Genomic DNA, 24492 nt, shown 5'->3' on the forward strand with positions numbered 1-24492 from the left:
GTAGAGCCCTACAAAAGTCACGGTCCATTTTGGTCAATTTCACAGTCACAGGATTTTTAAAATAATAATTGTCATGATTCCAGCTATTTAAATCTGAAGTTTCACAGTATTGTAATTTTAAGGGTCCTGACCCATAAAGGAGTGGGGGGGGAAGGTTGCAAGGTTATTGTGGGGGGGTTGCGGCACTGCTACCCTTACTTCTGCACTGCTGCTGGCGGTGGCGCTGCCTTCAGAGCTGGGCGGCTGGAGAGCGGCGGCTGCTGGCCAGGATCCCAGCTCTGAAGGCAGCGCCGCCGCCAGCAGCAGCGCAGAAGTAAGGGTGGCGTGGTACGGTATTACCACCCGTACTTTTGCGCTGCTGCTCTGCCTTCAGAGCTGGGTGCCCAGCTAACAGCCGCTGCTCTCTAGCCGCCCAGATCTGAAGGCAGCACAGAAGTAAGGGTGGCAATACTGTGACCCGCCCTGCAACTCCCTTTTGGGTCAAGACCCCCAATTTGAGAAACGCTGGTCTCCCCCGTGAAAGCTGTATAGTATTGGGTAAAAGCACACAAAAGACCAGATTTCACGGGGGGAGTCCAGATTTCACAGTCTGTGATGAGTTTTTCATGGCCGTGGATTTGGTAGGGCCCTAGGTATAAGATAATTGGAGGTAGGTTTGTCAGTGCTTTGGGTTTTCCTTGGAGGTCTCTCATTCAAGTATTTTGGGAAATAGCAGTGATGACACCATTATCTGAGTGAGCATTGAACCAATGCTCCGGCATGGTGCTAATGGATACACCATCTTCCCTTCAAACAAACTTTTGTTAGCCACTTGATGCTGCTAATCTTGCCAATTGTCTTTGGGTTTCAAACATTCCTGTTTTCGGAAAATTATTGCAGAGATTGTGATAAAGCAATTCTGATATCACTGAGAGTTACCAGATCTCCTTGATAACTTTCAGTCAGGCTTTCATTATGGATATAGCACAGAGACATTACTGACCTCATTGGCTGATGCCCTCCTATCACTAGATAAGATTGTGTGTCGGTGTTGATTTGCGTAGATCCATAGCAGCTAGTCACATACAGACCTTAGTTGCCTAGATATTGTTGTTCAGACAGTCCTGATCCTTTCCCCTTTGAGAAATCCCAGAGATTGGCTTTAGACATTACTTATGTGTCCTGAGAACTATCTTGTGCAGAAGTCTGCAATATTCTAGTTTGTCATCTCTCCTGCTGAACGTGACTGCGAGTCTAGTGAGGGAGACACTCAGATACGGTGAGTGGCTGCAAACAAACATGATATTTTAAATTGATATTGGCTGGTTGAAACAACTAAAGAATGCAAGGAAAGCTCACTTTTAAATGGTCTAAATGTAAAACAAGAACCTTGTGATGATAAAGGTTGATTGACAAGAGGCATAGGAAGCCAGTCCTAAAGGCAGCTACTCATTCACCCTGATAAGCAGAGAGGAACAAATTGTGAAATACTGACTTTATACAGTAAGAAAGGAGTTAAGAAGATGTGTTGAAGGAAACCCCAAGTACCTCAGCAGAGCACATCTTTTAGCCAGGTTCCAACAGCCCATAGAGGAGGAGGCAGCTCAACAGAAAGATGCTCATCACAAATGTGATGAGCACATTCTAAAACCTAGATGGAAGGAAAAGGAGTGAGCTGAGGGGACAATTGTGTTTTTCAAAATCTTGATTTAACTTTATTTTTTTCAATAACTGCCCTTATATGCTGAGAATGATTTCAGCCCACTGTTTTAAACAGGGAAAGCTGTTTTTCCGTATGTTTATCTTATAATTGCAGAATAACTACCTCATGTTGTTGATCATTAACCATTTTGGTATCTGAAATTTCTCTCCTTAGTAGTTTCAACCAGAAAGTAACATTACTTTAAAGTACTATCATTCTAGTTAAAGTTTTTGTTAGAATTGACCAGATGCTGGTTTTTGGAACTTTATATATATGGTAGTTGCCCTGAGGAATTAGATAGTTTGGGGAGGAAATTGTTAAAGAAATCCATTTTGTGAGAAAATCCAGCTTCCTAGAGATACCCAGACATGCTTATTTAATTCTCCAGTTGTAAATAGAATGGCAAAGTAATTTCCTTATTTTTTTTTGTTAGCAGCAAGACTTTGTATTGCACAGTAAAGTGTGACTTCTCCTGCTATGCAACTGTGATATAGTAAAATACGGATTGTCTTTGTAATTACTCCCTGGCGACTTCTACACCAAAAAAATTAAAAATTCTGTGCACAATATTTTAAAATTCTGCATATTTTATTTGTCAAAATAACACAGTATAATCATGCCAGTTTCAAATATGTTAGTAATTTATTTCAAAATACCTGTCAACAAATATGTCTGTCACAATACAGACAACAATAAAAGATTCAGGAAATCTTTTCTGACGATTCCTTAGTAGGCATATTAATACAGAACTTTGAGTAATAATTCATTTAAACTACAATACAGAAACGTATTTGATGCACCCCTCAGAAGCCGTGCAGAAGCTTCGGGGAGTCAGGGGTAATAGAGGAGCTGAGAGAGAATGAAGTAATTGCTAGAAAGGAGCCTGGGAGTGGTTGGGGGGAGTATGGAACATGGGGTTTTTTTGCAGGGGGTTCTGGGGGGAAGGGATTGTTAGGGAGCCTCCCTCTGCAGGCCCTGGCTGACCCTAGCCTCTCCCAAGCACATCTGCCCCTGTCCCCATGTGTCCTTCCTTCCCCCTACCCCCACATGTCCGTGCATCCCCACTTGGCCAACCCCTGTCCCCATGTGGCCCTTCACCCCCCCACTCAGCCCTGTTCCAGTCTGACCCCCCACTAGCCCTTCTGGTCTATGTACTCCCCCCCACCCCCAAGCAGCCCTGTGTGTCCTCACTCTGTCTGTCCCTCCAGGCAGGGCGCTGTGAGGAACGCAGCCTCTGCTCTCTCCCTAGCGGCTTCTGACTGCTACATCTGGTGAGCAGTGAACTGGTTGCCTCTGTTCTGGCACAACAGCAGCCCCGGGTGGGTGAAAGGTGTAACTGCAGAGCCTCTCTGGCAGAATGTATTTTCTGTGGAGAAAAAAAAAAATTCTGCAGGGCACATGAATTCCCCCCGGAGTATTGTAATGGAAACGTTTTTACACCAATTACATACAAGAGAAAAGTGCCAAAAAAGTATTTAGAAATTTGGTCACATTTTTTTGTGTACTCAGTGGAGCAAGCGAGAATCTTTTGCCTGTTTCTTTGAATATTAATCTGGTCCTGATGAAGTATATTAACGTTTTATTGTAACTTTGCCTTAATGAAAAGTTTCAAAAGAAAAAAAATTATACATGGATTTCTGAGTTCATACCTAGTAGTGTTTGATATAAGACCTGAGCTTTTAGAGGTTTCCTTATAGAAGCCGTTTCTCAGGAGACCTATAGCCTTTTTTCTGCCCAGTTAAATAATGATCACATATAAAGACCTTGTTCTTTCTTTGTTGCCCTATTCGTGCTTATCCCCACAGAGAACAAGGGTAGAATGCTTGTCACAGCCATCATTGTGGAATTATTTTGAGCTGCTGAAAACCTGGTTGATTTGCAGTTTCAAAGAGCAAAAGATCTTGTTGCAATGCTTTGGAAGAGGAGCACTTCTTTTTGTTGGAATATTTTCTTTTTAAACAGGCTACTCCTCCAGTGAACATTCCAGGGTCAACAAAGTTCACTCCAAATGGCCGTAGCTTTAGCATCTCTTGGCAGTCCCCTCCAGTTACCTTCACGGGCATTCCGGTAAGTGGAAGATGAACAAAGACTGTACCTAACCAATGAAAAGTTTTAAAACTTACCAGTAATGCTCTTATGATTGAAATTAAATGTGACAGAGATACAGAGAAACAGATAAATTCCCACAGGTCCTGATTCTCCTCTTATGCCAGCAGTTCTCAAACTATAGGTTGGAACCCCAAAGTGGGTTGTGATCCCTTTTTAATGGGGTTTCCAGGGCTGGCATTAGACTTGCTGGGGCCCGGGGCCAAAGTCCGAGGCCCCACCGCCTAGGGCCAAAACCAAAGCCTGAGCCCCACCACCGGGGGCCAAAGCCCAAGGGCATCAGCCCTGGGTGGCAGGGCTCAGGTTACAGGCTTCTGCCTGGGACTGAAGCTCTTGGGCTTTGGCTTTAGTCCTCCCACCTGGGGCTGCAGGACTCCAGCAGGCTCAGGCTTTGGTTCCCCCCTCCTGGGATCATGTAGTAACTTTTGTTGTCAGAAGGGGATCGTGGTACAATGAAGTTTGAGAACCCAAGTGTTATACTACATTGGGAGTAACTGCATGTAAGTCAATTTACAATCTTTAAATAATTAGAGAATTGGGTCTGTAGTATATTTTTAAAACTATCTGATTACAAAAGAATGAACTGGGTAGCTAGAGAATCTGTAAAATCTTCTACATTTGCCACTGCATGTGTCCGTTCTGTATATTCCTAAAGGATTAATTATAAAACCAGAGGAAATCAGCAATTTGATCATTCTCCTAGAAGGCTTATTAGAAAGGTATTTATGTTTTAAAGAATCTAGCAGAGGTGTTGATGTCCAAAAGATACTCTTGGGGGAATTCTGTGTCACTGCACGTGAACAGAATTCATTCCCCCGCAGATTCCTTCGCTTCCCTGCAGAAAAAATGACTTTCTGATGGGGAAGCAAAGGGAAGCTGCAAGAGCAGTCATGGTACAACGTTTCAGGCAGCCAGAGCAGCTCACAGAGAGGTAAATCACTGCAGGGCTGGGGACACCCCAGTCAGTAGCTCCTACCCTGAGCCAGGATCAACTGCTAGTCCTGGCTGGGAGGAGAGGCTGGGGCTGTGTCAGATCCACCCCCAGAAACCTCCCCTAGCTGCAGGAAACTCAGCTTCCTGCCCCTATCACTCCTCAGCTGTGGGGAGGAGGTGTCACTCTACGGGGAGCTGCTCCTCCATCCACCCAAGCCCTGTGCATCTGGACCTCCCATACCCAGACACCCCTGCCAAGCCTCACCTGGTACATCCAGAACCCCACCCCACTGAACTTCAATGTATGCACCAACTCCCACCCCTGCACCCAGACCACCCTTCACTGAGCTCCCTGCACTCAAACCCCCACCCAGAGCCCCCAAATCCAGACCCCCATACCACTGATTGCCAACTAGCTGCACCCAGACCACCCCCACCACCAAGCCCCACTCCTCCAGCATACAGACCTGGCTGAGACCCCCACACCCAGACCCCTCTGCTGAGCCCCAACAACCTGGAAGCTCCTGCAGAATCCCATTGCCCCTGTACCTGGAACCGCCTCAACGAGCCTCTGTGCATCCAGATCCCCCCCCCACTGAGCTGCCTGCACCCATATTGTCTCACACAAAATCCTCTCACCCCACACCTGGATCCCCTCACACTGAGCCCCTCCACACTTAGATCCTGTCTGGTTGAGCCTAGCTGCCTGGCTCCTGGTGCAAACGGGCATGGCCCCAGGGTGTTTCTGGGGCAGGGACAGGCCTTGTGCTGTATCAGTGTCCGGTGCAGCCTCACCACTGAGTCCGTGTCCGGGAGGGTGGGAGGACTGCAGGATGCACCTCCACCTTCATGCAGCCAGTGGCCTGTGCTACCCACTGCTATGTTGGAGCCTCCACATTTATTTATTGACAAATAAAATTTGTGGAATTTTAAAATATTGTGCATGTAATTTTTAATTTGTTGGCACAGAATGTCCTCAGGAGTAAATAGAGCTCTGCAAATCCTGAACAAATGAAAGAAAAGAATTGTCCTAACAAAACTGATGTATTTTTAAGTCATGATTCTAGCCTCAGATACATGCATGCAACTTCTGTTGATTTCACTAGGGAAAATTTTGCCTTTATATTGAAAACATGCACTTAGTATGTATTGAAATTATTTGTTAATGGTGGAGCATTAGATTTCAAGATCAACTTTGACAAGGATTATAAGATACTCACAGGGACTTGTGATGACAGTAAATGGAAATTTTGCTTGAGTAAGGACTGTTGAATCAGGCCTTTTGCTTAATTATAGAGAAACTTTCCACAATCCCATCCAAATAAAATACAGTAACTCCTCACTTAACGTTGTAGTTATGTTTCTGCAAAATGCAACTTTAAGTGAAACGATGTTAAGCAAATCCAATTTCCCCATAAGAATGAATGTAAATGGGGGGTTAGGTTCCAGGGAAATTTTTCTTGCCGTACAGTACAGTACGATAGTTGGGAGGTGCCCCCTCCTTACACCACACAGGCACAGCCCATTGGCACTGGAGACAGTGAGGCAGGCAAGGAGGCTGAAGGTGCTGTAGGCTAGGAGAAGCATGTTGCGCAGCAGCAGCGGCAGCTTCCCCAACCCTGCAAGCACCAGGGGTGGGGGGCTCAACCCTCGGGCCGCCCACTCCACTCTTGCCCCCAGCCCTTCTCTCCGCACACCACGTCCTCACTCCCTCCCCTGCCTGTGGCAATCAGCTGGCTTGCGATGTTCAGGGGGCAGGAGGGTGAGGGGAGAAGCGAGGACTCAGCGTGCAGCCTCCCCCTTCCTCCTGCCTGAAGCAATCAGCTGGTTGGCAGCGTTCGGGAGGGAGGGGGAGCCTGTGCGCCGAGTCCTCGCTCCTCTGCTCTCCCTCCTGAATGCCGCAAGTTAGCTGATTGCCGCGGACAGGAGGCGGAGGGAGGAGGGGGAAGGCGCTGATCCGCGGGGTCTGCCAGCGGTCTGGGAGGACTGATAGGAGGACTGACAGCTGTGGACAAAGCAAAGCAGGCAGACAAACGACATTATAGCGAAGCATTGCACAACTTTAAATGGAGCATGTTCTGTAATTGAGCAGGGGTGTAAGATCGAAACAATGTTAAGCGAGAGGACATTAAGTGGGGAGTTACTGTAAAATCAAATAAGGGTCTAGAGAGGCAACTAGATAATAGATACCTAATTCAATGTGTATCAAAAATTTAAATTAAAATCATTAATTTTAAGATGCAGAAAATCTATTAGTGAATAAATAGAGTACAGCATATTCTCATTTTAATGTTTTTTTATTAAAAAATGTTAAGCAGGCTTCTGAGCAGCTGGCAGTCATTTGAAATGAAATGCTTTGATATCCAACATAAAAATTACACAATCAGAATTTTCATAGTTTATCACATAATGCACACGAGTCATCCAGAGAGCCACATAGGGTTTTTTCCCCCCAACAATGTATATTAGACACAGTGATAACAGATAAGGCCTCCCTGTCCTCTCTTCACCAAGTGAATCAGAAAAGCCTCTTACTCTCAACCTTTGGTAAGTCTTGGAGATTTTCTTCAGAGGCTGTGGGCTCTTGTGGAACGGATAAAAATGAAAGTGGTTGAATCAATTACACTGCACTCTGCCAATGAATATTTATTAAATTCCATCAAGGAACAACTAAACAGTGAAAGCCATCATGCTGGCAGCAATTTGAACAAGAGTGCCTTGACAGAGCATGCCATGCGTAAAGTACTCTCGGAATTTGATTGCACAACAATACAGTTGATAGAGTAATTATTAAACTAGCTCCTTTTGTGGAGTAGCAGAAATTGGCGCCAGTAGCATTGGGAATCCAAGAATGCAATTAGTGACATTGTAAATCAGACACTAAAAGGGAAGGGATTAGACATGTAGGTATTTAGTTGACTTCAAGCAATAACATTGATCCTGCAGCTATAGAGAGTGAGTGTTCCTAACAGAATTTAAGAAACAAATAATAATTTTCTGGGGAAATTATAAGATGCTAGTGATTTACAATATAATTTAAAACAATCTCCTGTGAAGACCTAGAGTAACAGTGTTGATAGCACAATTATAGGCCATTCGGGGGCCCATGTCAGCTATTTTTATCCGTCTTTCTCCTGACAATCTTGCAAATGCTGCTCAGTGCAAAAATAAGTAAACCACCAAGTCAACCACACAACACCACTACATGGACACATTTCTCTGTTTTATAATTCTTAATAGGCATTAAAATATATGGTTAGGTGAAGTGGACACTAATATTTTAAAGATGCATGTGGAGGCTGTTTTCTTCATCTTTTTCTATCTGAGAGAGACAACAGGTATTGTGAAAAATAGCCCATCATTCTTTGTCTTATTGTTAATAATTACTAGCGTTTAGCAGATAGTGCAGTTCACATCCTCAAAGGACTTTACACACATTGCTGCGGCCAGGCCCAAACTGATGAATACTAGAGAGTTCAGCCCAGATCCTCAAAGCACCTGTCAGGCTCTTTAGGCTCCTAAGTCCACCATTTAGGCACCACTGACATTCTCAAAGCTGCTGCTGAGGTGACCACGGGTCAGCATATGCAAAGTCAACTGAACCCTGATGCTGTCCCATAGTTAGTGTGCAGCTCTGATCCTACCTCATGCTGAAGCTCCAGAGATGGGATGCTCAGATTAGTCAGGGGGATGCCTGTCTCACCAGTCCTGTACACAAGCTCTGAGCACACCAAGACCTGATGTCTGTCAGATCCTGCTGGAGGCAAGCCAGCGATTGGTGGTGGGGTAGAACAGTGCCCACACATTGGAGCACAGGGAAATGTAGGATGAACATGAAAGGGGTATTGCATATGAGAGAGAGAGATAGTTTCGGTTGCTAGGACATGGGTTGCTTAAGTGTCTGAGGAATACCCCTACCTACATCTGGCTCGGCAGCCAGGCACACCAGGTCAACCACTTCAGTGCCTAAGCCTCTCTCTTCAGCAATTCACTTTGGGCTACCTTAGGCATCTCTGTGGCTTTCTAGGTGTGCTGGGAGCCACGGAGTGCAGACTGGGATCATGGGACCGCTGTGCCCCCTTAACTCTCCAGCTTGGGCTGTCTCTCACATTGCTTTGCTAGTGACAAGCAACAAACCTCTCCAAGCCCTGTTATCACTCAGCACAACAGCACGTGGAGCCCCACACCGAGCTAGATTGCATGAATGCACCCAGAGCCACTCATGAATCACACAGAGAAAGGTACTAGCCAAATCCCACCCCAGCTCCCAGCACTGTACCTCGGAAATACACTGCTTTGCACTGCTCAAGATGAGCAGTGCAAATTTATTAATTGGTTCACCGTTTCATCAATGGAAAGTGGATATACACCAGCCTTTGTAAACTTGAGTAAACACCCTTACCAAGCACTTCAGGCAAACTTACCACGAAAGATAAATTTAAAGTGATAACCAAAAAGTCAGAGTTAGTTACCAAAATAAAATATAAGCATGCAGTCTAAACTCTCAACGCTATTAGACTGGGCAACATCTAGATTAAGCAGTTCTCTCACCCCACTGGATATTGCAGTTCACAGTACACAGGGTTCACCCTTGAATCCTGGGCCAGTCTTCAGTCTTCTCAGTGTCCTTGTTCCTTGCAGCATAGGTGGGGGAAAGAGAAAGGCCAAGCAGCAGGCCCCTGTATTCTGTTTTATATCCTTAGTCCATTTGCTTGGAGAACACAAGTCCAGGCATGTCTGGTGGGCATTGCTGAGTGTAACGATGCTGCCCATGGGAGCCAGCTAAGGTCACTCAATCAGAGTGAACTGCAAACAAAACGGGGAAAATAAACCCCAAACGCTGCTGGATATTCCAATATTTAGATTTACCAAGCCAGCCGAAAACTGCCTCTGTATTACCTCACTGGTTACTCAGAAGTCCAAACAATGCAGTTTCCTTAAAGTACTCACCTGCAGGCCTCCATCCAGACACACGTCAAACATATGATGATGAATTCTGAAAATCTTATTTTATCATATAAAAGAAAAAGGTTCTCCCAAAGGACCAAGCCCCAGACCCAGGTCAAATGATAACTCAGATCTTACCCAAAATACATGCTTATAGCCAATTCTTATTAACTAAACTAAAATTTATTAAAAAAGAAAAGAGAGAGTTGGCTGAAAGATCAATATATATACAGACTTGAGTTTGAGGTCCAGATACATAGCAGAGATGGTGAGTTTGTAGTTGCAAAAAGTTCTTTTAGAAATAGTCCATAGGTTATAGTCCAACGTCAGTGACTGGGGATCTCAATTCTTATAGCTTGGGGTTTCCCCTTCTTGAAACCCAAAGCAGATCTGAGATGAAGAAAGATTGTGTCCCAGGGTTTTTAATACATTTCCAGCAGCCTTTTGGCCTGAGAAAACAATAAGCTTAACTTTTCTTCTCCCAAACATCATGGCAACTATCACAGGGTAATTTATCCATAACCAGTTCAGATACAGGTTACCACAGCCTTCAAAGCGACATATAGACCATAATACTATTTCATTCAAGTGTCTTCCTAATATTAATACTCCTTTTTTTTATCTTTGAATCAAAGCCATAGTAATAGACAAGACTTGTTTGCTTACATCACAAGACCTGAGCAAACAGCTACCCTTCTATCTCTAACAATACAGGCTTACATTTCAAAGCTCTATTCATTTACATATCTTCCTAACAAGTCTTTAAAGTTCGGCCATGGGTCATGTCAGTCTGTGAGTTAATTAACTCTTTCTGGCCCTGTGTCACCTTTCAATGAGATATTATATTACATTCATAACATCACACTGAGTCACCTGTGTGCTATTCCTCTGGTGTAGCCTTATGCAGATGAGTCATTGAATTGTGACTTCCTTGCTGGACAATGGCTGTTGATGGTTGTTTGATACTCACCCAAGCATTGCTTACTTTCCTTGCTGTTGTCTCTGGGCAGCTAATAGCTGGCCGACTCCCCAACTTACAGCATGTTTTACTGACAACGATACAACATAACTTCATATGCATTGATGGTATACATATTTAGATAGAACAGTGACTTTCAGCAGATCTTAACCTTTCCTGATACCTTTCATGGCATGCTTTATATGCAAGATCCTCATTTATATATAAATGAGGAATATGGGGGTTACAGGGCACTCCCCCAAGGTATAGAATGTCACACTAGGTTGCCAGGCACCCCATACAATGCATGGGAGAGTTAGGCACCTAACTCAGGGCTGAGAATTCCATTGAGTGGCAGGCTGCTTCACGGTTAGACACTCCCATGCTGAGTAGAGCAACAACTATGTATGTTTAAGATCTGGGCCTGCCTTCCTCCCTACTTATCACAACACCCAGCGTTCTCCCTAATCCTTAAAAGTAGGGTGGGAGTGTGAAGGGTTCCCCCTGGGGTGCCACTTGGAACTGGGGTACCACTGAGCCTGCCTGACCCACCAGTCTGGGCTCCCTTTCACCCTGTGGTGCTGTGATAAGTTGCCAAGCTCTCCAAGCTTGCTCTTTCACCAGCATACACACAGATAGTGACACACCCAGCTGTAGCATCTGATGCTGAGATTAGCTCTGCATGGGAAGGCTCAGTTAAGGTACCTCCCAGTTGTTAAGGCACGCACCCTCCCCCCAAGAGTGTGAACCCAAAATTATACCAGCTTGTGCTGCACAGGGAACTGTACAGCGTAAGCTCATAAAATTAGCTCCCTCCCTCAGTGTGGAGAGAGATGTGCAACAGCTTTCTGCTCCAAGTTATAATTTTTAGACAAAACAAAAACAAGTTTATTAACTGCAAAAAATAGATTTTAAGTGATTATAAGTGATAGCAAACAGATCAAAGTGGATTACCTTAAACAAAACTGCAAACTGGGTTTAACACACTAGATAGGTAGGATATGAACTAGTGAATTCTCACCCTGAGTGATAAACAGGCTGGCAGATTCTTAAGGCACAAGTTGCCTTGCTTTCCCAGGTTTTCATACACAGGCTAAAAATCCCTCTAGCTTGGGACCGTCACTTCCCACAGTTTAGTCCTTGCCCCTCAGGTGTTTCCAGGTGTGTTGCTATAGGGAGAGAGAGGTCCCATCATGACGTCATTATCCCCTTCTTCTATCTTCTTCCCACTTGCTGGAAAGCTCTTTTGCTGTGAGCTGGGTCAAACAGTTCCCATTGTGTAGTGCTATCTCTGAGAGGTTTCCACTGTACACAGTTCCTTGTGCTTGGGCGCATTTCCTCAATAAGCCATGAACATTGTTTGGCCTTTTTACTGGTGTCCTGAAAGGCTGCTTGTGGGTGTTTTCAACCTCACAACATGTTTCAGTAACACACACATAGCCAAACTTCATAACTTCCCATACGACGAGAACACATACAATCCAACAAGATATTACTGTCTAGCAGATCAAGACTTTTAGAATGCTACCTCACAAGGCCTACTTTGTGCAAAACATATCCTAATTACATGACTGTGGTGAATTTTGGGGTGCCAGGATGTCACAGGGGCATCTAACAGAGAACTGATCAATGTGAGAGAGGAGGCCTTCCTCTGTCAGTTCTACACACTCTGTGGCCTTAATCCTTGAGTCTGGTCTGAGTGGAGTCTATACATTGGCACAAGTAAGGTTAACTGCTATGTATGATTCTCCATGTGGAACAGAAATAAATAAGTCTCACACCAGTGGTGTACCTGTTCCCATATTCAAAAGAGGCATGTGCATAATAAAAAGGGGCAAGGTATGGGCACTTGTAGGGAGATCAACTGACATGCAGATAATCCAGTGGGCAGGGATGACATTGGAGTTTGCAGCTTGGTACCAGAGGGCCTAATTTGATGGCCATGCAACATTCTTATTAATGCAGGATTGAGTTCCCCAGGCACCCAAGTGTGCTGTCAAGCTGTTTAAAGTAGCTCATGAGCGTGAGTGCCAGCCTCAGGGCAGACTCTTTACAAATCAGGGCACAAACCCCTAACTGGCTGTGTTCTACAATTAGCAGCACTGTCAAGTGATTAAAAAAATTAATTGTGATTAATCACACTGTTAAACAATAATAGAACACCCTTTAAATATTTTTGAATGTTTTCTACATTTTCAAATATATTGATTTCAATTACAACACCGAATACAAAGTGTACAGTGCTCACTTCATATTTTTATTACAAATATTTGCACTGTAAAAAACAAAAAGAAATAGTATTTCAATTCACCTCATACAAGTACTGTAGTGCAATCTCTTTATCATGAAAGTTGAACTTACAAATGTAGAATTATGTAAAAAAATAATTGCCTTCACAAATAAAACAATGTAAAACTGTAGAGCCTACAAGTCCACTCAGTCCTACTTCTTGTTCAGCCAATTGCTCAAATAAACAAGTTCGTTTACATTTGCAGGAGATAATGCTGCCCACTTCTTGTTTACAATGTTACCTGAAAGTGAGAACAGGCGTTTGCAAGGCACTGTTGTAGCTGACGTTGCAAGATATTTACGTGCCAGATATGCTAAAGATTCATATGTCCCTTCATGCTTCAACCACCTTTCCAGAGGACACGCATCCGTGCTGATTATGGGTTCTGCTCGATAACAATCCAAAACAGTGCAGACCAATGCACATTCACTTTCATCATGTGAGTCAGATGCCACCAGCAGAAAGTTGATTTTCGTTTTTGGTGGTTTTGGTTCTGTAGTTTCCGCATCAGAGTTGTTGCTCTTTTAAGACTTTTGAAAGCATGTTCCACACCTTGTCCCTCTCAGATTGTGGAAGGCACTTCAGATTCTTAAATCTTGGGTTGAGTGCTGTAGTTATCTTTAGAAAATCTCACAATGATACCTTCTTTGCATTTTGTCAAATCTGCAATGAAAGTGTTCTTAAAATGAACAATATGTGCTGGGTCATCATCCGAGACTGCTATAACATGAAATATAAGGCAGAATGCAGGTAAAACAGAGCAGGACACATACAATTCTCCCCCAAGGAGGTCAGTCACAAATTTAATTAACACACACATTTTTTTAACGAGTGTCATCAGCATGGAAGCACGTCCTCTGGAATGGTAGCCAAAGCATGAAGGAGCATACGAATATTTAGCATATCCGGCATGTAAATACCTTGCAATGCCAGTTACAAAAGTGCCATGCGAATGCCTGTTCTCACTTTCAGGTGACATTGTAAACAAGAAGCAGTAGCGTTATCTCCCGCAAATGTAAACAAACTTGTTTGTCTTAATGATTGGTTGAACAAGAAGTAGGACTGAGTGGACTTGTTGGCTCTAAAGTTTTGTATTGTTTTGTTTTTGAGTGCTGTTACATAACAAAAAAACCCTCTAGATTTGAAAGTAATTTCAATTCTCCTCATACAGGTACTGTAGCGCAATCTTGTTATCATGAAAGTGCAACTATTGCTTTTATCATTTTACAGTGCCAATATTTGTAATAAAAAATATAAAGTGAGCATTGTACACTTTGTATTCTGTGTTGTAATTGAAATCAATATATTTGAAAATGTAGAAATTTAATTTCAATAGTTTAACTATTCTATTGTTTAACAGTATGATTAAAACTGTGATTAATCACGATCAATTTTTTTAATAAGTCAATTTTTGAGTTAACGATTAATCGACAGCCCTAATAATTAGATTTCACCAACCAAGTGTGAACTCCTAAAGCTTGATAACAGCCTTACCATGGAGTCACAGACAGTCCCTTTGGGCAATCCTGTCTATCTTGCTACCTAGCCAAGCCTCCCTTTGTGATAGATGGTCACTTACACCAAAAATCACAATAATATTCAGGTTACTCCCAGTCCCAAAGGACCAGTCACCCCAGGTCAGTCGTACCTCAGATCTCAAACCAAAGACCATGCTCGTAGCCAACCCTATAATATGAACTAAAGATTTATTAACTAAGAAAAAGAAATGAGTTACTTACAAAGTTAAAGCCGGTAAACATACACACACACAAATGAGATACAGTTTTAGTTTCCAAAAGGTAATAGGTAGCTGCTATAATATGCAAGTTCTAGAGTTTCTTTAGGGCTAACCTAAGCCAAGCCGCTTGGGGATCCCTGGCTAATATATTGCCCTCTGAATTCCAAGCATCACAGTGACAACAATTCTTCCTTGATAGGGCTTTTTATGCCTTCCCCCAGCGTTCAAGCTGTGATAGGATGAGGGCTTGTTCACACACCCTCTTCATGGGTATTGGGGAAGCAGTCAACAAAGTTTGTGGGCACTGATGTTCCACAATGGCTTGTCTGGTGTCTAAAGGCCTTCTTTAGTTGGGGAGAAGATGACACCTCATGATAAACTAGCATTTCACACTTCATAATGCTTCTCTACTGACTGTGGGGTTTCACAGTTTTAGCAAACACTTTTATAGTTACAGAGCAAACACTTAAACATTACCTTATAACATGGAGATACAGATATTATAAATGAGATTAATACTTGCAGCCTCCTACAAGCATTTCATCAAATCTAAACACATTATTATAATGTTAATATCTATTTTAACAATACTTACACACCTCTGAGCCAGACTGGTTTCCAGCTATGCATTTGTCAGTGTTCATTGAGACCCAGGGGCCTTGGCAGGAATTGGCCACTTGGTCTGCCAGCGTCACATGTGCATCTCTGCTGTGTGCCAAGAAGATAAATCATGGCAGCCATTAAGAGACTCAGAAGGGTGGAACCAGAGATCTGTGAGTATGGGATTTCAGAGTTAGATTCACTTCCTGATTCTACTGGGAATTGTACTTACAGAAAATCAGAGTGGAGATCGCTAAGTCCCCTGCTCCGAATACTTATCGGGAGGAGCATCTCCCAAAGGAGAGGAACCAGTTCTGATGCCTCCCTCCTTACTGCTGCCAACATAGGGGGCATTTTGGGACTGGAACACAGTGCTGTGGCAATCCCCAACAAGAGGATCATAGACAGCTGGTGGTGTTTAGCGTCACTGCCAAACTGCATCAAGGCTGGGACAGAGAAGCAGGGGGCTATAATCCTCTCCCTGACAGCTGCATCATTGCTGCACCCAGCATAAGCTGGACACAGTGGAATATCTGGCCTTCAGTGTATGCTACAATTCAATAGAAGCATACTGGAACATTTCAGCATGGTGCCAGCAATTGCCCAAACCACTGCACAAAAATAGACTACAGACTTCAGCTACCTGTCCACACCAGTAAAACAGTGTTTTTGTAACCAAACATCAGTAGTCTCCTCTGATCCATTTATAACACCACAGTTGGGGGAAGCAGTTGTTTCAGTAGGATTCATCACCCCCCCTCCATGCAACCATTTGTTAGCCGAGACTGTATCTACACCTTCCAGCCTGCCTGTGTGTATCAGATCATTCTGGTAAAGTCTGAGCCACTACCCTTAATACCTTAGCAGGACATGCAAACAAACCATCACCAGCAGGACATGGGCAATGCACTCTGCATGTCCTGCCACACAGCAAGCTGGGAGGAAGATGGACTGACCAAGCCAGTTGTTCAAGCACAATTAAGGGATCCCATCCACATGGCACAACAACAGTTTAACAAATTGGTTACAGAATGGCAGCCATGTGCCAGCTTAGGACTCCAGAAAGGACAAACATGGTTAGCAGGCACAGTTTCCCATCAAGTATTTACCATACTGCACATGGTCACATGCCATGTTTAGTATGAGCCACACCACTAACTGGTTGGAGCCATTCCTGATTTCCACCAGTGTAACTGAGATCAGAATCTTGTCAGAAGTAATTCAATTAAATGATTAGTCATTATATTACTGTAAACCAGAGTTTTCCTTCACTAAACTGTTCTCTGCTGTGCCTGCAGTTAGATAAGAGCTTTCTGCTCAACAACTAAGCGGGAATGTAGAAGCCGTGTCAATCATATGCCAACAGCATTGCAAAAATTCTCTACGTGTTTTTAGCAATGGCATTAACAAAAAATATTTAGTTTCCCTGTCTGGGTCAGGTCCATTCTAATTCTTCAAAATGGGATGGTATGAGAATTTCAAAAGGCAGCAGTGGAAAATGATAATTTACAAAGGACTGTTACTTGCACGATCTGCAACAATTTGTTGGAATCTATACTCAAGGGCACAGAAATCTCCATATCCAGAAACATCTTAAGGAAAACGCATTTCTCTGTGTACACCAAAATGAGCATTCAGATATATCATGGACATTTAACTCCTCCTCCTAGGGTTCTTGTGTTGATCTCCACCACACAGGAGTGGAATCACCTCCTGAGAGGTCAGAGTTCACAGGAAAGGTTTAGGGCCACCAAAGTTGGCATTGAGTTGATTTGAGTTGCCTGTGGCCAGACCCTTGTAGTAAGTTTACTCAAAAGGGGGTGCGTGGGCAAAAGCCATCTACCACCCTGCTCTGCCAGGGGCCCAGAGCCACCCAAAGGTAGGAAAAGACTCCTAAGAAGGTTTTGAGGGCATGGGAAATACGATGATTTAGTATATCTCCTTGGCAGCCTCTGCCAGCAGGGATCCTAGGGAGCCATAAACTAGAACGGACATCCCTGGCAGAATCGCCAGGGGAAAGCTCTGGTCACACTTACAGTTCTCCCTCCAGGGGGAATCCCCCTTTGATGCAGCTGCCCCAGGGATGCAGGTGTGTAAACCACACCCTGGAGTAATAAGTGAAACGCCTTGATTGCAGTGGAGGTTACTGGTTTTTAATCTTAGCCAGGCTACATCCCCACCCCTGAGTTAATCGTACTTTTCCCTGATCAAATGACAAGTCGTTAACTATTCATCATGAGCATTCACTGTTCATTAACTATCTCAAAGAGTGAGATAACAACTATCTCAAAGGGTTCTTAACAAGAAAAACTCAGAATCATCCATTTTCTTTATTTCCCAAAATACACAATCATGTTGCTCTGTGTTCTAGTTGGTTCTATTCATGCTGCTGGAGGGTCACAGGAAGAGGGAAGGAAGTTCATCATGTGCAGATAAAGCTATGAGGCCACTTTTCAGAACAGACCCCCTAACTTTTGGAGGCTTAGATGTCACATACTCACCTTACTTGACTATCTTTCCCACCACACACCAGGAACTGGGATTTCCTAGGAAACAGCCAGTGGTGGACATGCAGCTGCAGTGCCAAAGAATGTGTTTATATTGTATGTACATACATGTGTGCTTTATTAACTACATTTTTGTGTGTGTTGCCAGGTCTCACCAACTCATAATCGTCCTGCAGGGACTGGAGAGCCGAAACAACAGACCCACACAGTTCTCTCATCACCGCCCAGAGTGTCATTTGGTTTAAGGTATGAGACCATTAGCTCCTATTGACAGAGCAATAGGTTCAATATTTGGAGGGAGCCAAATAGAGTCAATAGAACACAACCGCAATAGACACACCATTTTTCTCTCTCTCATTATTACAGAAAGTAAAGGTTTTGGGGGAATTGAATCACTGAGAGTTTCTAAAGACATGCTATTAGGCAATACCCCAGATGAATCTGAGCCGTGAAGTTCCAAGTCAGACCTGAATTTCACTAATATTCAAGGGTGTTTGGATCCACTGTTCTAGTTTGGAACATCTCTAAACTTCACTACACTGCCTTGCATATTCCCTTGGATCCAGGGATATCTTCATGCCCATCAGCATTCATGCAGCATTTTTACTTAATTCATGTAGCCATGGAAAATGTATCTTACAACAGATCATTTAGGTCAAGATATTTTTGGTTTCACTAAGAAACCTAGCACTTTGCTCTTGGCTGTGGACATGATCCACCTCAAGTCAACGGATATTGAATCAGGCACCACATAAATTCATGACACTGTTTTTGCTTTTTATGTTCAAAATCCCATGTTGGATCTAAATTTCTAACATTACAAGAGACACATGTTAATCCTTAATAACCTTACATTTGATGGTACTCTGAAGAAATGTAAAATGACATTAAAGGAGATACCATGCTTATCGTTTTTTCAGGTCTTCCCAATCAAATCTGTTCTGTTTACTAGACAAACATTATTTTTCTAAAACTTAGCCTAGGATCTGGCAGTCAAGCTGGGTTCTTCCTGGTTTGTGTGCTCTTCCCAGCAGTGAATTTTCAGTGATCAAAATGTTGCTGCGACTCGTATTGCTGATGCAGGAGGCAGAGCAGAATCCAGGTAGTTCTCCCCTAGGTGTTCAGCAGTCTTTACAGTATTAAACTTCATTTTGTCTGTAACATAAGCAGATATGACTCAAAGATACACAGGGACAAATCTGGCACTTGTGTAATGGTGCAGCTATTTTAGAGTTGCACCTGCTTACACTAGGGCTAAATTTGGCCCACAGGATGCAAATATGTTGACTAGGAAGGTGCCATTTTAACAGTTACTTTAAGCTTACCCTGACACTTATTCCACATTGTAGCTTGTGCTTTAGGGTTTGTAGTCAAATATCGCAAACAAAGAATCCTTGTGCAGTGCTAGCTTTGGAATATCAAGTGACTTACAGAGAGCTACCATTAAAACAAAACCAACATTCGCTATCTTCTGTCATGTAGAATACGGTACCAATCTGTTTACAGTGAGAGTCAAAGTAAATCCAGGGCTAGGTACGAGCATGTAGATTGTCTTCTGAATTTAGTGGCTTTTCCCCTAAATGGAATAGCTTCCATATGGGACAACTATCATAGAATACCAAGGCCTGCCTACAGCTGTGCAAAATTTTTATACTGCAAACCTAAACCAAGCAAACCTCTTGCCTGCTGTACTCCACACAGCACTGCAGTAATAGCTGTGATTTTCTATTACTGCATGACACTCTGTTGTATATCTGACTCCAGGGCTATATGTATTATAGGGACTAGTCCTGGATCGGCAGAGGTGGACAACGAGATCTAATAAGTCTTTCTGGTTGCTAATTTCTGGGATTCTCTTAAAGATACATCAGTGGAACCAGAGGAGCATTTTCTAATCGAGTTCATTATGAATGAGAAGGGAGAAGAGGGCAGATTGTCTAGTCCCCTCACACACCTTACAAAGGATTGGGTGGGCTAGAGGCCTACTTGAAGCAACACTGCAGAGCGAACCCACCAGCTACTCTCTAACCCAGGGGCTACTCTCTAACCCTTCCCCCCACTCCTTTACTGTGCTGCCTGGAGCGCTGGTGGCTGGCAGCAATACAGCTGCACCGCCCAGAGCACCAGGACAGGCAACTGCACCGCCTGGCTGGAGTCAGCCACGCCACCACACACCACAGAGCACTGGGTCAGGCCAGGCTCTGCAGCTGTGCTGCCCCCAGAAAGAGCTCGCAGCCCCGCCACCCAGAGCATTGCGCCGGCGGTGCAGTGAGCTGAGGCTGCGGGGGATGGGGCGAGCCTCCCGGGCCAGGAGCTCAGGGGCCTGGCAGGAGGGTCCTGCGGGCCATAGTTTGCCCACCTCTGCTCTAAAGACTACAGCAGAGGGGGGAGGGGTCGGGGTGTGTCACTCAATAGCAGGTTTCACCTCACTCCAAGTCTGACTACTTCAGCAGAATCCTGGTAACTTGAAAATAGGAAGAAACCCATCGAAAATATCAGGCTCTTTCAACGTCATGCTGCATTTAGATGATTTTGTCTCTTTCAAAAAGTGTGTGGTGATGAGGGATGCTAAAAAACTTCTTATTAACTACGTGTCCCTTTTTCTTGGACAGGAAACCTAGAGGGGAGGGGAAAAAATGCCGAAAAGTGTATGGGATGGAGAACCGAGATATGTGGTGCACTGCCTGCCGTTGGAAGAAAGCCTGCCAAAGGTTCATCGACTAAAGACTGGAAGTGTGGAGGACCCGGGGGATGGGGAGTACAATAGCAGGATCCTGTTCCTGGAGCTGCCCCTGCCTACCCTCCAGTGCTGCCTTTTAAACAGACTTGTATTTCAAAACAAAGCACTTGTAGCCAAGGAGAAGCACTTAGCAAAACCAGTGTGGAGCAATAGAGCAAAAAAAAAAGTCTTATCAAATATTGAACCCAGAGCAGCTATTAATGTTTTTCTTAAATAACTTGTTGCTAACTTCTGTGAACTACTTGCTCCCCGTGACTGTTCTTTAACCGTGTCAATGTCTATGCTGTGAACGTCTGTATCAGTTGAACCAAGCACCGCGTCTTGCCCTGAAGTGAAGATTTCTTTTTAAAAGCTTAAATTCACACTTTAAGACATAAACTACAGTTCACTCAACAGCAGCTGTACCAAGAGTGGAGTCTGTTAAATAATTCTGCTGATGTGAATAATCTTGGTTGGATTCCTCATTTTCGGGTGTTTTTTTGAGGAATTCAAATCTTGATATGTCAGAAGGACAAGCAACAACACTCCTGGATGATTTTTTAAAAGCAGTCACAAACCAGAACAAGAGTGGCGGTACATTTTAAATTAGATTGTAATACTCCAGAGAAGGAAAAAATGAAAAAAGGAAACACCAGTAGATCTCAGCCACAAGTAAGTCCAAGATTTGAGGGAAACTGTTTCAATGATCATTGAAACATACAGGAATATAATTTGGGTTCCAGTATCTTTTCTTATCACCAGTCCCTTTTCCTAGCAATGACCATCTTATGCTGATGAACCCTATTAAGAACTGGTAAATGCAGCCTTTTGGATTCTATGTAATATCTATTCAGGGATGTGAGCCAACCCAGCAGTTCAGCTCTTGCTTTCTTTTCTCTTGTGTATATAAGATGGTTACTAAATTAATGGCTCACTCATTCTTTCCATTAGCAATGCCAAATTTTATTTGTGCAAAAAAATGTATAGAAAACAAAACCCCCCAAGAAGTGCTCCCACCGCATCATCCCAGCAAGTGGAGTGTGACAGCAGTGGAGCAACATATGTATATGTTAAGTGAAGTCCTTTCTTATTTAGGAAAAAAAAAGTCACTGAGGTCAGAAATAGTCAACTTCCATGCAGACGGCACTTTGATGGATGTGTGGGCTTTGGTGTATTTAGTTCTTCAGTCTGTTAGAGGGTATAAATGCAGAATGCTGATGTTTCATCCCTAGATAGATGGAGTTATTTATTTTCATACTAAAATAACCACTGATGTATAAAGTAAGGCGGAAATGCCACATGAATGCGCATCACCAACTCCTGCCTGTTTAAAAAGAAAAACAACAAAAAAACCCCATAGGTATAGGCACCTATCATATTAACAGGGCTATACAGACCCACTACCAGCTGGGCTTGTTTTTCATGGAGTCTGATAAACTGGATCACATAGCTCTCATGACAGCATTACTTAACTTGCATTGCTGCCTATGCCCATTTAAAGAACAAAAGCACACACTTTTGAACATAATATAGCGCGTAGTGTTAAAGAAAAGGCAATACGTGTTTGAATGGAAAGAACAAAAGAATAATAAGAGCCTGTTTTTTTAAACAAATTTGCTGTGTTGCATGCCTAATTTGAGCATGTTATTTCTGCAACAGTGTTTACAAATCACGCAATTTTCATGCACAAATGGCTAGTGAAAGTCACTTGCGTGCATACAGTTACCTGATTTTTATGCACAGTTGTGCACCTAACTTGTTTAGAAAAATCAGACCCTAAAATCCAGCAAGGATAATAAAACAAAACATGAAATAAATTAACACAACAGAAGGTAAAGATTGGCAGATATACAGCGCCATCTGCACTCTATTGTTTGCACTTCCTTATCTTTTGGTGAAGTCATAGGTCATGGCTTTTCCTTCTGTGATTTTTCTTTTTTTTTTTCCCCCAAAGATTTATTTAGGGAAATACCTCTTAGCAATTTGTAACTGGTTTCTAGTTACTTCCTTTTAAATGCTGACATTGTTGTCAGTGCCTTTACTATGGTGGGACACAGAATGTGGAGCTTGCTCCACTGATATCCCTCCTTATTTCTAAAAGCCTCTCAAGAGGCTTATAAAACAATATTGACCACTGTTGACCCCATATTCATTACTTATCCTCATCATTGTTCCCTTTTCTTTGTATTCCCCTTCTCCCTTATTTACTCAGATCTCTTGAATTTTAAAGCGGATTTTAAAATATATTATTGTAATTGGTTTGTAAAATGTTGTACACCATCATGAGCACCTTGGCAGGGGCCACTTCATAAATGAACATATTAATTAGATCATCAAATTTCCACAACATGGGGCAAATTCTGGTTGGCCCCAGGAACCAGGTACAGCACTTGTCCCAGCTTTAATACTGGAGGAAAGTGAGTTAGAGAAAAGGCACAGACCTTGTTAATTGCATGCATACTCCGCTCACTCTGCTCTGGCTTGTAGAACGATCTACTGGGCATGCTCAGAGGCTTAATATAAACGTTAGCGAAGCCATTCCCATAACGTAATTCACATAGCCACTCCCATACTGCTAACTTTATATCTATTCTTAGAAAGATAGGCACACAAATAGACCACGAAAGCATTGTTATTGTCCACCTCTGGCCAGAGTTACTCTTTCATTCTGTTCTTGATAAGAATAAGATTATTTACAAATGCCATGAATCGGCCACTGCCTGGCCAAAGTGCTTGGCACATATGTCTGTATGGACTGCTTCCCTACACTGTTTAACCACACCAAGTCATGCTTCTCTGGAGGGTCTGTCAGGTGACCCCTGATTTTTCAGAGGAGTCAGAATCTGGTGATCGGTTTCCATCATGCATTCTCACAGTTGGCCATGGGTTCTTTGGTACACACACACACACACCCCACTAGCAACCAGAACTTGACCCTTAAAATAGAAATATTGAAGGATATATATAAAATTCTTTTAATCGCTTAGTAGAAATAATGCTGGTGACAGAAGTTGGTACCACATAATCTTATCAGACTTTTATATTGACAGATATACCACTGGGTCCTAATTTTTGCTGAAGTGACTTTCCTGCTACAGCAAAACAAATGTCTTTTTGGGAAAAAGCCTGAAAAATGAAATTTCAAGCAAAAGGGAAACATTTTAGATAAGCATTTTAAACATGATTAGCTTGTCTCTATTCCTGCATAAAATGCCAAATATGGAAAATATATAAAATTCAGATAATCTTATTCACACAGCTGTTTCCATCCAGGTCAATGGATCTGATTCTGCACTGCCTTGCACCTTGTGTAGTCCTTTACAGGTATGCAAAGTAAGCAAAACTTCCATTCTGATTTGCATATTTACACCTGCTTTTCGTAGGTGTCAACTGCTATTCAAGTCGGTGCAAACATGCCCAGTGGGTCTATCTGTGTGAATAAGGTGAGCAGGCTTCACACATGGTCAGACTCGAGGGCTGGAGATTTTATGCAGTGCAATCATCTAACTGGGATATCTGAATACTGATTGTCTAGTGATCAATCAGTTCCCTGCTCCCCCTCCAGCTGTTTTGTTAGCAATAAGCAATGATACAACAAGAAGACAGAGATCTTTATGGAACATGTATATAGGCCAATGTTACATGCTGAGACCTCTGTGTTTTTCCAGTATTAGGCTGGCTACCAGCTTGCATATGTGAGCTCCAGGTATCAGTCCAAACTGGGTCTCCTCCTGAAACCTGAGCCTGTTTCTTTCTCCAGTCCCACTCACTGATATTACACCCCCAAGTTTTCCCTGAGAGCAACACACTACATAGCAGTATGGTGTCATTCTTGCCATATCTCCATTGCCCGTGTTCTGGTCAGGGACTATCTAGAGCAGGTTTCAGAGTAGCAGCCGGGTTAGTCTGTATCCGCAAAAAGAACAGAAGTACTTGTGGCACCTTAGAAGCTAACAAATGTATTAGAACGTAAGCTTTTGTGGGCTACAGCCCACTTCATCAGATGCATAGAA

At 43.2% G+C, this 24492-nt stretch overlaps 1 protein-coding gene and 1 long non-coding RNA gene across 2 annotated transcripts in view; one reads left to right on the plus strand and one right to left on the minus strand.

The window, feature by feature from the left end:
* The window catches only part of ZNF704 (zinc finger protein 704), a 139700-nt gene extending 117036 nt beyond the window's left edge, over positions 1-22664 (plus strand). The window contains exons 7-9 of the mRNA XM_084619641.1: positions 3644-3748; positions 17909-18006; positions 20373-22664. Coding sequence (XP_084475767.1) covers positions 3644-3748; positions 17909-18006; positions 20373-20484 — 315 coding nt within the window. The 3' untranslated portion in view covers positions 20485-22664. The remainder of the gene's footprint in view (positions 1-3643; positions 3749-17908; positions 18007-20372) is intronic.
* LOC311516030 overlaps positions 18488-24492 on the minus strand; it is a 60121-nt gene continuing 54116 nt past the window's right edge. Inside the window, exon 3 of the long non-coding RNA XR_014710296.1 lies at positions 18488-18915. This is a non-coding gene — a long non-coding RNA (uncharacterized lncRNA). The remainder of the gene's footprint in view (positions 18916-24492) is intronic.

This window comes from Lepidochelys olivacea, assembly GCF_965140295.1.
Source record: "Lepidochelys olivacea isolate rLepOli2 genome assembly, chromosome: 2".
In the NCBI taxonomy this organism is placed as follows: Eukaryota; Metazoa; Chordata; order Testudines; family Cheloniidae; genus Lepidochelys; species Lepidochelys olivacea.